This window comes from Myotis daubentonii, chromosome 10 (genome assembly GCF_963259705.1).
Source record: "Myotis daubentonii chromosome 10, mMyoDau2.1, whole genome shotgun sequence".
Lineage (NCBI taxonomy): Eukaryota > Metazoa > Chordata > Mammalia > Chiroptera > Vespertilionidae > Myotis > Myotis daubentonii.
Genome location: NC_081849.1, coordinates 17,261,656 through 17,275,255, shown reverse-complemented (window position 1 = coordinate 17,275,255; position 13,600 = coordinate 17,261,656). Strand labels below are relative to the sequence as shown.

At 37.6% G+C, this 13,600-nt stretch overlaps 1 protein-coding gene across 4 annotated transcripts in view; it reads right to left on the bottom strand.

Moving 5' to 3' along the window:
- The window catches only part of PTPRZ1 (protein tyrosine phosphatase receptor type Z1), a 178,420-nt gene that overhangs the window by 111,276 nt on the left and 53,544 nt on the right, over positions 1-13,600 (bottom strand). For all 4 annotated transcript variants that reach the window (XM_059711665.1, XM_059711666.1, XM_059711668.1 and 1 more), the window contains exon 2: positions 9,800-9,865. In XM_059711665.1, coding sequence (XP_059567648.1) covers positions 9,800-9,865 — 66 coding nt within the window. The remainder of the gene's footprint in view (positions 1-9,799; positions 9,866-13,600) is intronic.

Genomic DNA, 13,600 nt, shown 5'->3' with positions numbered 1-13,600 from the left:
TTTTTATATATTTTTAAGTGAATTCATAGAGGAAGGGAGAGGGAGAGAGAGATAGAAACATCAATGATAAGAGAGAATCATTGATCAGCTGCCTCCTACATGCCCTACACTGGGGATCAAGCCCGCAACCTGGGCATGTGCCCTGACTGGGAATCGAACTATGACCTCCTGGTTCATAGATCGACGCTCAACCACTGAACCATGCTGGCTGGGCAATAAATTTTTATTGATTTTAGAGAAAGAGGAAGAGCGAGGGAGACAGAGAGGGGGAAAAAGTTGATGTGAGAGAGAAACATTGGTTGGCCACACGGAGATTGAACCTGCAACCTGGGCAAGTTCCCAGGCCTGGAACAGAGCTGGCAACCTTTTGGTGTCTAGGACGATGCTTCAGTCAACTGAGCCATACCAGACAGGGCAATAAGACTCCATTTCAATAGTGATACTCCTCAGAATGCAGCAGTGAAAGCCCATCTATTGCTTGAAGTTGCAAAGTTCTAATACCTCAATTGGAGGATCCGAACATTTCCCATGATGATCGTGGGTTATGTGTTCAATATATCAAAAAAAAAAAAAAAAAAAGAAAGGCCAAGTAACTTAGTTTTTATTGTTATTGAATTGTCTTTGTTCAGGTATTGTCATAGAAAATTTTAGGTTACTAGGAAGAAGGAAATTCACCTTCTGAAGCCCTTTAATGAAATGCAGTTACTAAGGAAAGAACTAAATTACTAAGGATTTTAGTGCTGACATTTCCAGGTTTAACATTCACTATTTTGTCTCAATGACTAACACGCCTTGCTCACTTTCCTATAATAACTTTAAAAACGGGACTGTCAACTATATTTACCAACCCTGTCATTTCTCAACATAATGATAGCAAACATCCTATATAGTTGTTTTTAACCTATATAAAAATACAGCTGAAAGAGTACTACCTTCTCTCCTTCCACCCTCTATTTCTCCACCCAGCGGGTAGCCAGCAGAGATTGCCATTGTTTCTTCACATATAATAACTGTGTAATCTTTCATAAACAACCTTAGCCTAATGTGATTCCTTTTCAGTAATATTTTAAATGGCTATGGTAAAGCAATGAGCTCTCCTACAGATAAATTTCATGATGTTACTAGTAATTTTTAATAGAATTCTATATGTACAAATATTCAAGGGCAAAACCTTTCTACTGAGATAGCAACTAATCTGACACATTTCAATGATAACACAATACAAGAAAGAACAGAAATATATAGCTCACCAAGATAAACTGTTATGAATGATACTAGCATCAAGTGTAGTCAAAACCAATTTACTTCAGCCGTTCATCAATCAGTTAAAGTTAAGAATCTTAAGGCTTTTATCTAGGGAGTATAGTTTTTCACTTTCTAGGTGTACTAGTAAGCATAGAAATTGAAAATACTATCAACCTTTAGCTACTTGTGTTAACAATAAAAAGAGATAATAAACTTTATAGTGAATAATCCACAGTATAAATGCTTGGTTAGGTGTAATTTGCTTGAGAGAGACACATCCATTTGGATAAAGACTTTCATTTGCTTTCTTTTTAACACTTTAGGAATTCAGAAAAAAAAAGTAATCTGTAGTCAGTTGGAGCTAAGCAGTTGCAAAATGTCCTCATCTGAAACATTCCCTTTTGAGACCTATACCACCTCCCCACACAGAAAATGGCATTTTTTAATGAGTCTGTGCCTTTGATCAGCAGATTGTCTCCTAAAGGAGCAGGAGCCAACAGGCCCTAAGTTATAAGCAAGATGATGCAACTTGATCGTAAAGCAAAGAACTGGGGGAGCATTTGAGATCTCGCTCCCTGGCATATGTTATCAGTTTGGCTCAGAAAAAGCTCTTACAACATTCTCTACAGGTTTGGATGTTTCTTACATTGACATTTACTTGGCGTAGCCAGCAGGACTCCAAAGAAGCCTACCCAGGATCACCCCAGAGGCCCGGACCTGGTGCCAGGTACAAGCAGGGGCCACTGTGCCCTACTGGCCCCCAGCTTAGTATTGGGTGAACTGGGGTGAGTTTCACTGGGATTTCAGGCCTCCATGCTTTGAGTAGCAGACCATGACTTTATTTGGACTATTCTTAGAAAATCCTTGGGGTGAGATAACCAAGAGAAAGGAAAAAAAAAATAGGTTGTAGTTTTTAATTTTAGATTTTGAATCGTACACTTACTCAGAATCCGAACAAATATTTGCTGGTTAAATGAGAGACTGAACTTTCTTTAGCTCTGAAACAGAGAGAGAACGTTTGCTTCCCCAACCAGAACAGCCAATGGGGTGACAACAGTTGTTTCAAACCCCATATCTAGAGTGGCAGACTTGGGCATCAGGAGTTGTCTAGTGCAGTTATGCATAGTTGATTCCAGAGAAGCCAGTGGGAGCCCTGGGGAGAAGGGAAAGGCACCCTGGAATGGGTTCCCCCCGAGAGAGGGGCCCATGCCTGGGAAGCACCACAGTTCCAACACACCCGGTAGGCTCTGTGGCCCTTTCTCTACTATTCTTAGGAGACAAAGAATCATTGCGAGGTTTCCTGAGAAAAAATTGCCCCTAGGGCATCAAGTAGTAGACGGAGGTCCACAGCATTAGGCTCATCTAGAGATGTGCACATAAAGGCTGGTACTCCCTAGAAGTTTGTTCAGGCTCCACAGATCTCAAAATTAACACGGGAAATAGAGCCTCCACTCCAGCAAGGCCCACCACAGTCTCCCATTAATATAAAGATGGCCAAGATGAGGATTCCTTGATACTTCTAAATTAATTTTTGTGCACACAATTAGAAAAAGCTAGCTATAAAATTAAACATTTCATTGGTCTCCAGAAGCTTCATAAAAGAGTGTTTAGAGAAATAGATCAACCTATTATGTCATTTAGATGTCAAAACAATTCTTTAAGGTGTTAAAAATGGCTGTCCTTATTTTAAAAGGGGAAGGTCAGTTAGAACTTGACTTGTCAAGGGCAGATATAAATCAAAAAAAGCCTCGAAAACAAAATTTGAATCCAACTGTTCTCTGTGTGTGTTTATCTGGGTATGCATATAGATGTATTTTATAAATATGCGATAATTTTCTACCTCCAGATGGTATTGTCAAAATTAATTTAAAGGCAAGCACTATTAAGGATTGAGCATTCTACAATTTTCAGAAATATAGAAACTAACTCAATGCTTTTCAATTCCTGTGATCTAAGATTAATCCTTAGTAAATAAAAGCTACCTTAAGTCAATGGTTTAGTAAAATAAATACATAAATACATCAATAAATAAATATAAATAAATAAGAGAGAGCAAAGAGCTGTGCATTGTTTATGCTAAGACCCCTCCACTCTACAGATGCCAGGTCTAGACACAATTAGCCCATTAAAGGGAGAGCTCTGTGGCTTCCTTTTAAGACAATAGGATATACACAGTGGTATCTGCATTGGTAAATAATAAACCCAACATTAGAAGTGTTGTCTTCTCCTGACCTGGTGAGGCAAACCCAGCTGCTCAGGGACCCTGGTCTGCTGGAAAACACACAACACTACACTCTATCAATCAACACACATTGGTGCTTGGTGAGAACTGTAACTGAAAGGGCGAGTCATCGCAGGGCCTCACCGCCCTTGTGATCGGCTCCCTGCTTACCCGCACTAGGGCCGGGGGTCCTTGGGGCCCTCGAAGCCCGGTCGGAGAGGCTGGGGCCTACGTGGGCCGGCTGCCAGGCCCCATGAGGCACAGCCTGACCATGCTGCTGGCAGCCTCGGGCACCGACGCCCCAGCCCACAGCGAGAGCCTGGTGCAGGCCGCCACCCACCCGCCACCCCTGGACCGGACCCGCGCAACAGCGGCGGTGGAGGAAGAGCCGAAGAGCCGGCGACCGGGCTGTAGTGCGCTATGCCGATCGGGTGTCCGCACTAAGTTCGGCATCAATATGGTGACCTCCCGGGAGCAGGTGGTGGTTGCGGGGGGAGGGCTACCAAGTTGCCTAAGGAGGCGATTGCTGGTGCCCCCGGGGACAAGACGAAGGACATGGACTTCCTGTCTGGGCTGGAACTGGCCGATCTGCTGGACCCCCGGCAACTGGACTGGCCCCTGAAGCCCGGGCTCAGCTCGCCCTGGGGGGGGGGGTGGGGGGGCTAGGACTGCGCCCTCCATCTTGCCCTCGGTCCTCCATTTTTGGACAGAGCCATGTGCTCGGCAAGGCTTCTTCCCGGAAGAAGCCTCTGCTAGCCACACCCAGGATTTCTCTGGACTAGCCAATGATAATCAAGGGAAGTGCACGCCATCACTATGACCACATCCTGTGTAATGAGACACCGACTTGTGCCTGGCCAATCGGCGGGGCCCACAGTCCTCTCTCCTGCCCTTACTCCACCCCCCTATAAAACCCACAGTCCCATCAGGCCTCGCTCTCTCGGCCACTGGGCTTGCCGTTGTGTCGGTGAGTGTGGTGTACAGGGAGCACAAGCTAGCTTGTATTAAAGGACTCTTTGCTTTTGCATCGGACTGGCTGGCTCCCTGGTGGGCTCCTGGGAATCTTGAAATCTGGGCATAACATAACCCTCTCTCTCCTTAGGTCATTTTTTGATTCTAGTTTAGAAAGAATGGAGGACACATTAAAGCTTGTTTTTCATTTTAGTCATACCTGGTGAATATCTGAGTTCTCTCTTTAAAGATTTATTGTCTAGAGGAAAATAACTTACTTTTAGTTCCATCTCTAAAACTAGGTGGTTGTTAAGAAACTAAACCCAGATGATTTTTATCTATGAACATGTCTCTCTGTATCAAGTTTCCTAAAAAGGCTATCTATGTCACTTTTTATCCACAGCAAAAACTATCCAAACAGAGTGCTGAACATTTAAAAATTGGCTGTGATATTCTTGGCAGTTAAAAATAGGAAATATAAATGTAACCAGCCAAAGCAGGTAGAAATTTAATCCTTATGAAAAACTTCTTGGAGAAAGTTTATCCTGCAATCAGCATTCCCTAATACCTACTAGTGATATCCAAATAAATCTTTTTAAAAGATATCCTGGATTAAATCCCCAAATAGTGACATCAGCAAATATTTTCCAGGAGAACAAAAGGGCTGTCCATCATGATGTTATCTTCCATGGTAATAAATGCACTCCAAGTATTCAGACTTTTTCATAATTATTAGGGGGGCAAAAATGTGCTGTCACTTTTATAAAAGACTAGGATTTTGATTTTGGAGGAAAAGAAAGACAAAATGAGTTACAGTGGCCAGATATAAAGTTACAAAGCACAAAAAGCTTTGAAAATAGAACAATACAATACTTTTTACATCAGTTACTGGTAATAAACTTACAGCCTGGAGCTGTTCTTTGCAAATATCTTTTCCCATTCGGTTGGGTGCCTTTTTGTTTTGTTGGGAGTTTCTTTTGCTGTGCAGAAGCTTTTTAATCTGATATGATCATTCATTTATTTTTGCCTTTATTTCCCTTGTCTTTGGGGTCAAATTCATAATATCTTCTCTAGGATCAAGGTCGTAAGTTACCTATGTCTGCTATGTAATTTATTTTTTTCAGCTCTTATATCTAGGTCTTTGATCTATTTTGAGTTAATTTTTGTATTGGGAACAATCAATAGTTTAGTTTCATTCTTTTGCATGTGACTTTTCAATTTTCCCAGCACCATTATTAAAGAGGCTTTCTTTTCTCCTTTGTGTTTTTTTTTTGCTCCTTTGTCAAAAAATATTTGCAAATATACATATGAGCTTATCTCTGGGCTCTCTGCTCAAACAAGGGGTTAATATCTAACATACATAAAGAACTCCTGTAATCCCACCAAACAACCCAATTAAAAAATGAGCAGAGAACCTGAACAGACACTTCTCCCAAGAAGACCTACAAATGAACAACAGATATATGAAAAGATGCTCAACTTCACTAGCTTTTAGGGAAATGCAAATCAAAACTACAATGAGATACCACCTCACACCTGTCAGAATGGCTATTATCAACAAGCCAAGTGGTAACTGGAGAGGCCATGGAGAAAAAGAAACCTTCATTCACTGCTGGTGGGAATGTACACTGGTACAGCCACAATGGAAACAATATGCTAGCTCCTCAAAATATTAACAATATAGTTACCATATGACTTTAGCAAGCCCTATTTTGGATATCTACCTGAAAATTTTGAAAACATTTATTGGCAAAGATATACTATGCACCCCTATGGTCATTGCAGCATTATTTATGGTGGCCAAGACATGGAAACAACCAAAGTGTCATTCGATAGTGTCATTGGATAAAGCAGATGTGGTACATCTATATAATGGACCACTTCTCAGCTGTAAGAAAAGATGAAATACTACCATTTGCAACAACATGGTTGGACCTTAAGAATATCATGTTAAGTGAAATAAGTCAAACAGAAAAAGTTAAGAACCATATCATTTCACTCATATGTGGGATATAAAATTCAAAGCAACAAATGAACAAACAAGAAAAACAAACGATAACTCATAGACACAGACAACAGTATGGTGATTATCGGAGGGAAGAGAGGTGGGGCAGTTGTAAAGGATAAAGGGGGTCAAATATATGGTGATAAAAGATTATTTGGCTTTGGGTGGTGGGCACAGACCATATATCATAGAAATGTACACTTAAAAACTATATAATCTTACTAACCAATGTCACCCCAATAAATATTATTATAAAATAAAATTACAACCCAACTGATACTACAAATAAAAACAGACATGAAAAATTTATCTTTTATATCAGTACATTTATATTACTTTCTATCTAAAACCAACTTTCTGTAAAAATAAGTGTAAATGACATGTATCTTTAAAGAATATAACATGATGCCAAAAATGGTTTAGGAGAAGCATTTTGGCTTTTCTTTATTATAAGCAAATTAATTTTAGAGGAATTCCCTAAATCATTAAAAGTAACAATATTCTCAGGTCAGGAATATATTTGAAATATCAAGAAATATATTTGAATAGTCAAGACTTTCAAATGTTTCAAAAGTAGAAAAACATGTTAGCAGTTATTTTCTTCACATTTTTTATCTCTTCCTTTGGATTTATCTTGGTATTTCCTCTTGTTTGATGATTGTTTTATTGTTAGTAATTTTTAGCCTTAGTCTTGGTATTATTTTAATGAGGTAAGACTAAGAGAAAATATTTTTCCTCTTATGCTTAAATACTTTACTTAAAAATCTTACTTTAAATACAATTTAAAGGTACTTAAACATTATCTTTATCTTTTACTCAAAATAACCTCTCTTAAAATCATTGTTTTATGAGTTTTGTATAAAATAGAGAAGAAAGAATTGGTCCAGGGCTTGGAATCAAATCCAGAGAAAGACACAAATTTATTCAAATAGAATATAGCATGTACAATTTTAATAAAAAGTGCAATTTTTTAAGAGAAACCAATGAATCACCCATTTTCTTATATTAGTTATTAATGTCTATCATTTTTATTCACATAACCATTACCTCAAGTAGTATTTATTTATCATATATCCTTTCAAAACCCTAATCAAGACCCTCTTGTTTGGGGTAATGTAAGAAATTAAGTAATCAGAAAACTACAAATAAAAATGAGATTGTAATTTTTGTCAATGAAATTAATTGGATTACCTCTATTAATATTATAAGCATTTTGGTACTTTGATATAATAATCCTTTTTATTAAAGTTCAATATTCTGAAAAAATTGCTTAAGTAACTACTAATTGCTTAAGTTTGGGGATGTTTACTTTCTTGGGTATGTAATAGCAAAACATTAAAAAAAGAAAGAATTGCAATTAAATAATTAAGTGGTGTAGAATTATGGATAATTTTTGCTTTTATATATTCCTCAGGATTTGAAATGTTAAAGTTAAAAAACTGGTATTTCTTAGATATACGGTCATAATTAAAAATGGGTAAATTAAGGGCGGGTCCTTCCATATAACATCATACAAATCTATCTCATACCTATCTGCCAGTAATTCACAGTATAGGTAAGCCTTAATTTGCTCATTTTTCCTGCTCTGATAAATATCTTGATTATTTTCCAAGTCCTCATTTAACTTATTTCATTGAAGAGGTCATACAAATGGCTAATAGAAATAAAAATCTTGACTTCAGTGGTAAACAAAACAACATAAAGCAAAATGTCACTTTTAAAGCTATCAAATTAGTAAAGATTTAAAAATGACAATCACCAATCCTGGCTAGCATTCAGTGGGTTAGTCTGGAAAACAGTTAGGCTATGTGTATCAAGAATTTTGAAGGAAAGCATTTAATTTTTTTTGTACTCAGTAACTGCCATATCAAATATTCTTTAATAACCAAATGATAAAATTACAAATAAAGACTTATATCAATCTGTCTATTCATCTAGTGTTGCTTCTACAGTAGCTTAAATATAAAAAAAAAAACAATGACTGGTTAAAAATAAAACGTGATGGTCAACAAGAATTATCACTGAAATGAGTAAATGCTCAAAAAATAATTTCCAGCATATTGGATGCATAACACTATATATAAAATATACAAACATAATATAATAAAAACTGGCCTAAAAGGAATATACAATTTTTTTAGTGGATAAGCCTGGAAGTACTTAAGAGTAGTTTTTATATTCTTCTTTGTGCTTTAAACATATTTTCTAAATTTTGTACAACAAATATTTACTACTTTTAAAGAAAGAATAGAAAAATATAAAATGCACGCCTATCTATAAAATCCATGGTGCTGTTGCCCTTCACCTATAAAATAAAGTTCAAATTGGCTATATTCATATTAAAGCCCTTTCAATCTGATTCCATTTTATCCATCCAATTTTATTCTTTTTTTCCTTTTTTATTGAATTTATTGGGTTGACATTTGTTAAGGAAATTATGTAGGTTTCAGGTGTGTAACTCAGTAACACATCATCTGTATAATGTATTGTATGTTCAACCACCCCAAGTCATCTCCTTCCATCACCACTTATCCCCTCTTTACCCTCCTCTACCTCCCCCATCCCCTTTCCCTCTGGTAATTACTATACTCTATTGTCTGTTTCTATGAGTTTGGGGTGTTTTTTTATTATTAATCACTTCACCTTTTCACTCAGCACCCCAACCCCTCTCCACTCCTCTACCACTCAACACTGTCTCAGATGGTCGCCAGGCATGTCATGGCCCATCCAGATGCCACCCATCAGGCCTGGAGCTTCTCCTCTGCCCTAGGGTTTCTGACCATGATGTCTGGTTGTAACCATGTAAAGCCACCTTCGGATATTCATGATGCTCTAAGCCAAGGTTGGCAATTCTAAAAAATCATTTGGACCTGATCCCAATGAGTGCAACACAGTAACTCAGAAGGAAAACCCCTCTGAGAGCAAAAATCCCATTAGTATTTGTTAAATGAATAAAAAAATCACTACTGTCCTCATAACAATAGCAGTAACATTTCTTGAGAGCTTTCTGTTTATAAGAAGGCACTGTTCAAATTTCATTTATCTTAATGTCCGGAATACTCCTCCATTTCAAATATGAAAAAAAAATGAGCCTCAGGTAGTTTATGCATATTCCCCAGGGAGATAAAGCCACTGTAGAACTGGGATTCAAATCCAGCTCTATTTGATACCAATATCTCTATACTAACAAAAATTTGCTTATGGGAAATCCACTAGAAGTCATTTTGCATATAACATTTGTATTAGTTAATCTAAATGAATATCCATGTAGCTAAGTTTAAAAAGATAATCTGATTATAGTTTCCTATTACATATAAAAATAGACAAAAAGCCAATAAAATTTTCTTCTGAAACTCATTATACACTAATATGTTTACCTGTATAGGACCAGCCAATCTCTTCAACAAGTTTTCTCTGTTGTCTATAGTATCCATAAGCCCAATCTATAACCAAGAAAAAAAACAATTAATGTATAGAAAAACATGAATACATTTTAAAAAATGGTAAGATGGTCAAATTATCCATGCCATGAATGGTTCCTGATTATCCTTATCACATCACTTTCCCAATGTTTCCTCCCAACCCCAATCACTACCATTATAGATTCCATTGTTGCTCTTTTTGTAGACAGTGTAAACTTTAGGAGGCAATTTAAAGAAGGCTGAAGTTCAGGAAGGGACAAAACATACATTCTGGGTAAAGCAGGAGCAATTTAGAGGGGTTTATCCCAAAGAGAGATGGGTGTCAGGCAGTTCAACTTTTCCTATCTTCCAATTTTTCTTCCCATTCCCTAAGTCTATGCTTAAAATCCTATTGATTATTAGTAATACTTTTGGGTTTATAAAAACACAGGTTTTATCTGTAAATGCTTCTGGGAGACCCAGAGGTTATCATGCTTTGAAAGTTTGCTTCTTTTACAATACAAAGTTAAATAAGGTGCCTTGAGAAAGTGGGAATGTAAATGTGTGTGTGTTGGCTGAGAGAAAGGTTATGTTAGAGAGTGTAGGTAAATCTGTCCCTTGGAGAAACAGAGATGCCTGAGTTGGGTAGCACAATGGGAAGCGTAGAGCATCCTCAAAGCTTAGAGATGCCTCATGACTAGAAAGAAAGGCTCTAGATTTAGAACATGGGGAAGGAGGTATAGAAAGGGAAGTGGGTAGAAGCCTGTGATATTGTGATTTATAGTAAGAATATATCTTTGGTCTCTATCACTGTGTCTGGCATAGAGCTCCTAAAACCTTGGAATTTCTTAATTGTAGAGAGCCATAAACATGTGTCTTTTTTAGATTAATGAGGACACTCACCAACCAATGGTCCTGGGAACCACCTGATGATTAGAGGGTTGGAACTCTCAGTCCCTTTCTCGCCCATCCTCTGCGGAGTGGTGAGGAGCAGGAGGACGAGCCAACTGCCAGTGGTCAGTGTTTTAACCAACCATGCCTATGTAACGAAACCTCCATAAAAACTCACAGAGGGTTTGGAAAACTTCCCAGTTGGAGACACTCCTGGTTGGTGAACATGTGGAGACTTGGGGACAGAGGCACATCTGGAGAGGGCATGGAAACTCAGCCCTTTCCCCATACCTGTCCTAGCTTCTCTTCCATCTGGCCGTCCATGGGTTATATTCTTTCATAATTATCTGGTGATCTAGTAAGTAAAATGTTTTTCTAGGTTCTGTGAGCCACTCTAGCAACTTAATGTAACCGAAGGAGGGGGTCATTGGAACTCTAAACCTCAGCCAGTTGGTCAGAAGCACAGGTGAAAATACGGATTTGGCGACTGGTGTCTGAAGAGGTAGGGACAATCTTGTAGGGCTAAGCCTGTACGATCTGCTGCTCTCCCATGTAGATAGTGTCAGAATTGAGTAAAATTGTAGGACGCCCAGTTGGTGTCCAAGAATTGTTGGTGTGGGACCCCTGGCCCCACAAGTAGAAATTGGTTCCAGAACCTTTTAAAATCAAAGTCTCACTCTGCAAAATTCAAAATTTTGCCTGGAGGCATGCCTGCACCCAGAAAATGGGGGTGTTTGGATAGATCCTGCTCCTCCTTGTGCCATTGTCCCTTACACCCAGACTGCACTATCATTAGTACTCTGTGAGTCAAATAAATCCTTTCAAATAAATCAGGTTCCAAACCCTGATCAGTGTTGACAAAACTGTTTCTGTAGAAATGGCTACAAATAGTTTACAAGAGAACTTATAGAATGTTATTCAGAAATTGAGAATCTGTCAATAAAGCCTTCATTGGAATGCAAGGATTTATTTATATTGTACCATACCATACCATTCCATATTATTCCATACCATACCATTCCATACCATACCATTCCATATTATTCCATACCATACCATTCCATACCATACCATACCATACCATTCCATATTATTCCATACCATACCATACCATAATACCATACCATACCATACCATACCATACCATACCATACCATACCTTTCCACATTATTCCATACCATACCATAATACCATACCATACCATACCATACCATACCATACCATACCATACCATACCTTTCCATATTATTCCATACCATACCATACTAGTCCATACCATTCCATACCATACCATACCATACCATTCCATATTATTCCATACCATACCATACCATAATACCATACCATACCATACCATACCATACCATACCATATCATTCCATATTATTCCATACCATACCATACTATTCCATACCATGCCATACCATAATACCATACCATACCATACCATACCATACCATATTATTCCATACCATTCCATATTATTCCATACCATTCCATACCATTCCATACCATACCATTCCATACCATACCATACCATTCCATATTATTCCATTCCATTCCATTCCATACCATACCATACCATACCATATTATATTATTCCATTCCATTCCATTCCACACTTATACTGATATTCTCAATAGCTAAGAAAAAAAACTGTGTTTTTAAAATTCTCAATAAACAGTTGTTTTCTCTTTATTAACAGTTCCTAATTTCAGGGAAGCAAATATCTTAAGGACATTTCAGAAATTATTTTCCTTTTTCCTACATCACATACTCTCTGATTAGCTCAACATGGTAATAAATAATTGGTAAACTATTTTATAAAAACTGAAAAGCAGGCCAGCTATGAGGAATACACATTATGAATCCATAGAATAATAAAAATATACTTTGGAGAAATAAGGGTTTTGTTTTTATTTAAAAATTTTTATAACCATAAATACTAGAAAATATTCCATTGGCCATGTAGCACATTTCAACACTTATTTGTTTTTATAACAGCTTTATTAAAATGTAATTCACATATCATACAATTCACCCATTAAAGTGTGCAATTTAATAGCTTTTCGTATATTCACAGAGTTGTACATTCACAGTACAATTTTAAAACATCTTCATTACTTTCCCTCAAAAAACATATAGCTGCCATTCCAAACCCGACACCCAAAACCCTCAGATCTAGGCAACCACTAATCTACTTTGTCGCTATAGATTTGGTATTCGAGATATTTCCTATAAATAGAATCACACAATCTATGGTCTTTTGTGACTGGCTTCTTTAATTTAGCATAATTAGTATTTCCAAAGTTCATCCATGTTGTTGTATGGATCCTTACTTCATTCCTTTTCATTGCCTTAAAAATACTCATTGTATGGTGACCAAAATGGTCTTAAAGTTCCCCTCAGCTTGAATAAACTTTGGACTGGCTTCTTGACTCTAGGCCCCTGACCTACCTTTTCGTAGAGTTTAGAAAACTCGTGTGGTAAATTCTCTCTGTGTCCCTTTGAGATGTAAGTCTTTTTTCCTAGCCACGTGGCAGTTTTACTATCAGAAATGTACTCTCAAGGACAGGGGAATCTTCTCTTTGAAATGTAATCATCAAAGGAAATAGCACCCTTATCTCCTGTTTCTATGAGAGGGTAGGAGCCTAACTTCATTGGGGTGCCTACTCCAAGTTGCAAAAACTACCCCTTTGTCATAAAGTTATGCACTTATTTTTCCTTTGAATAAAGCCAATTGGCAAACACAAATGGTGTATGATTTTCCCCTTAATGTCCTGCAGTACTTTTCCACTGGGGCTCATTCCAACTTTACCCCCTTTACTTCAATGGAGTTGAATTCAGACTTAATTATGGCTTCTTTCCCAATTGCAATAGCTTTG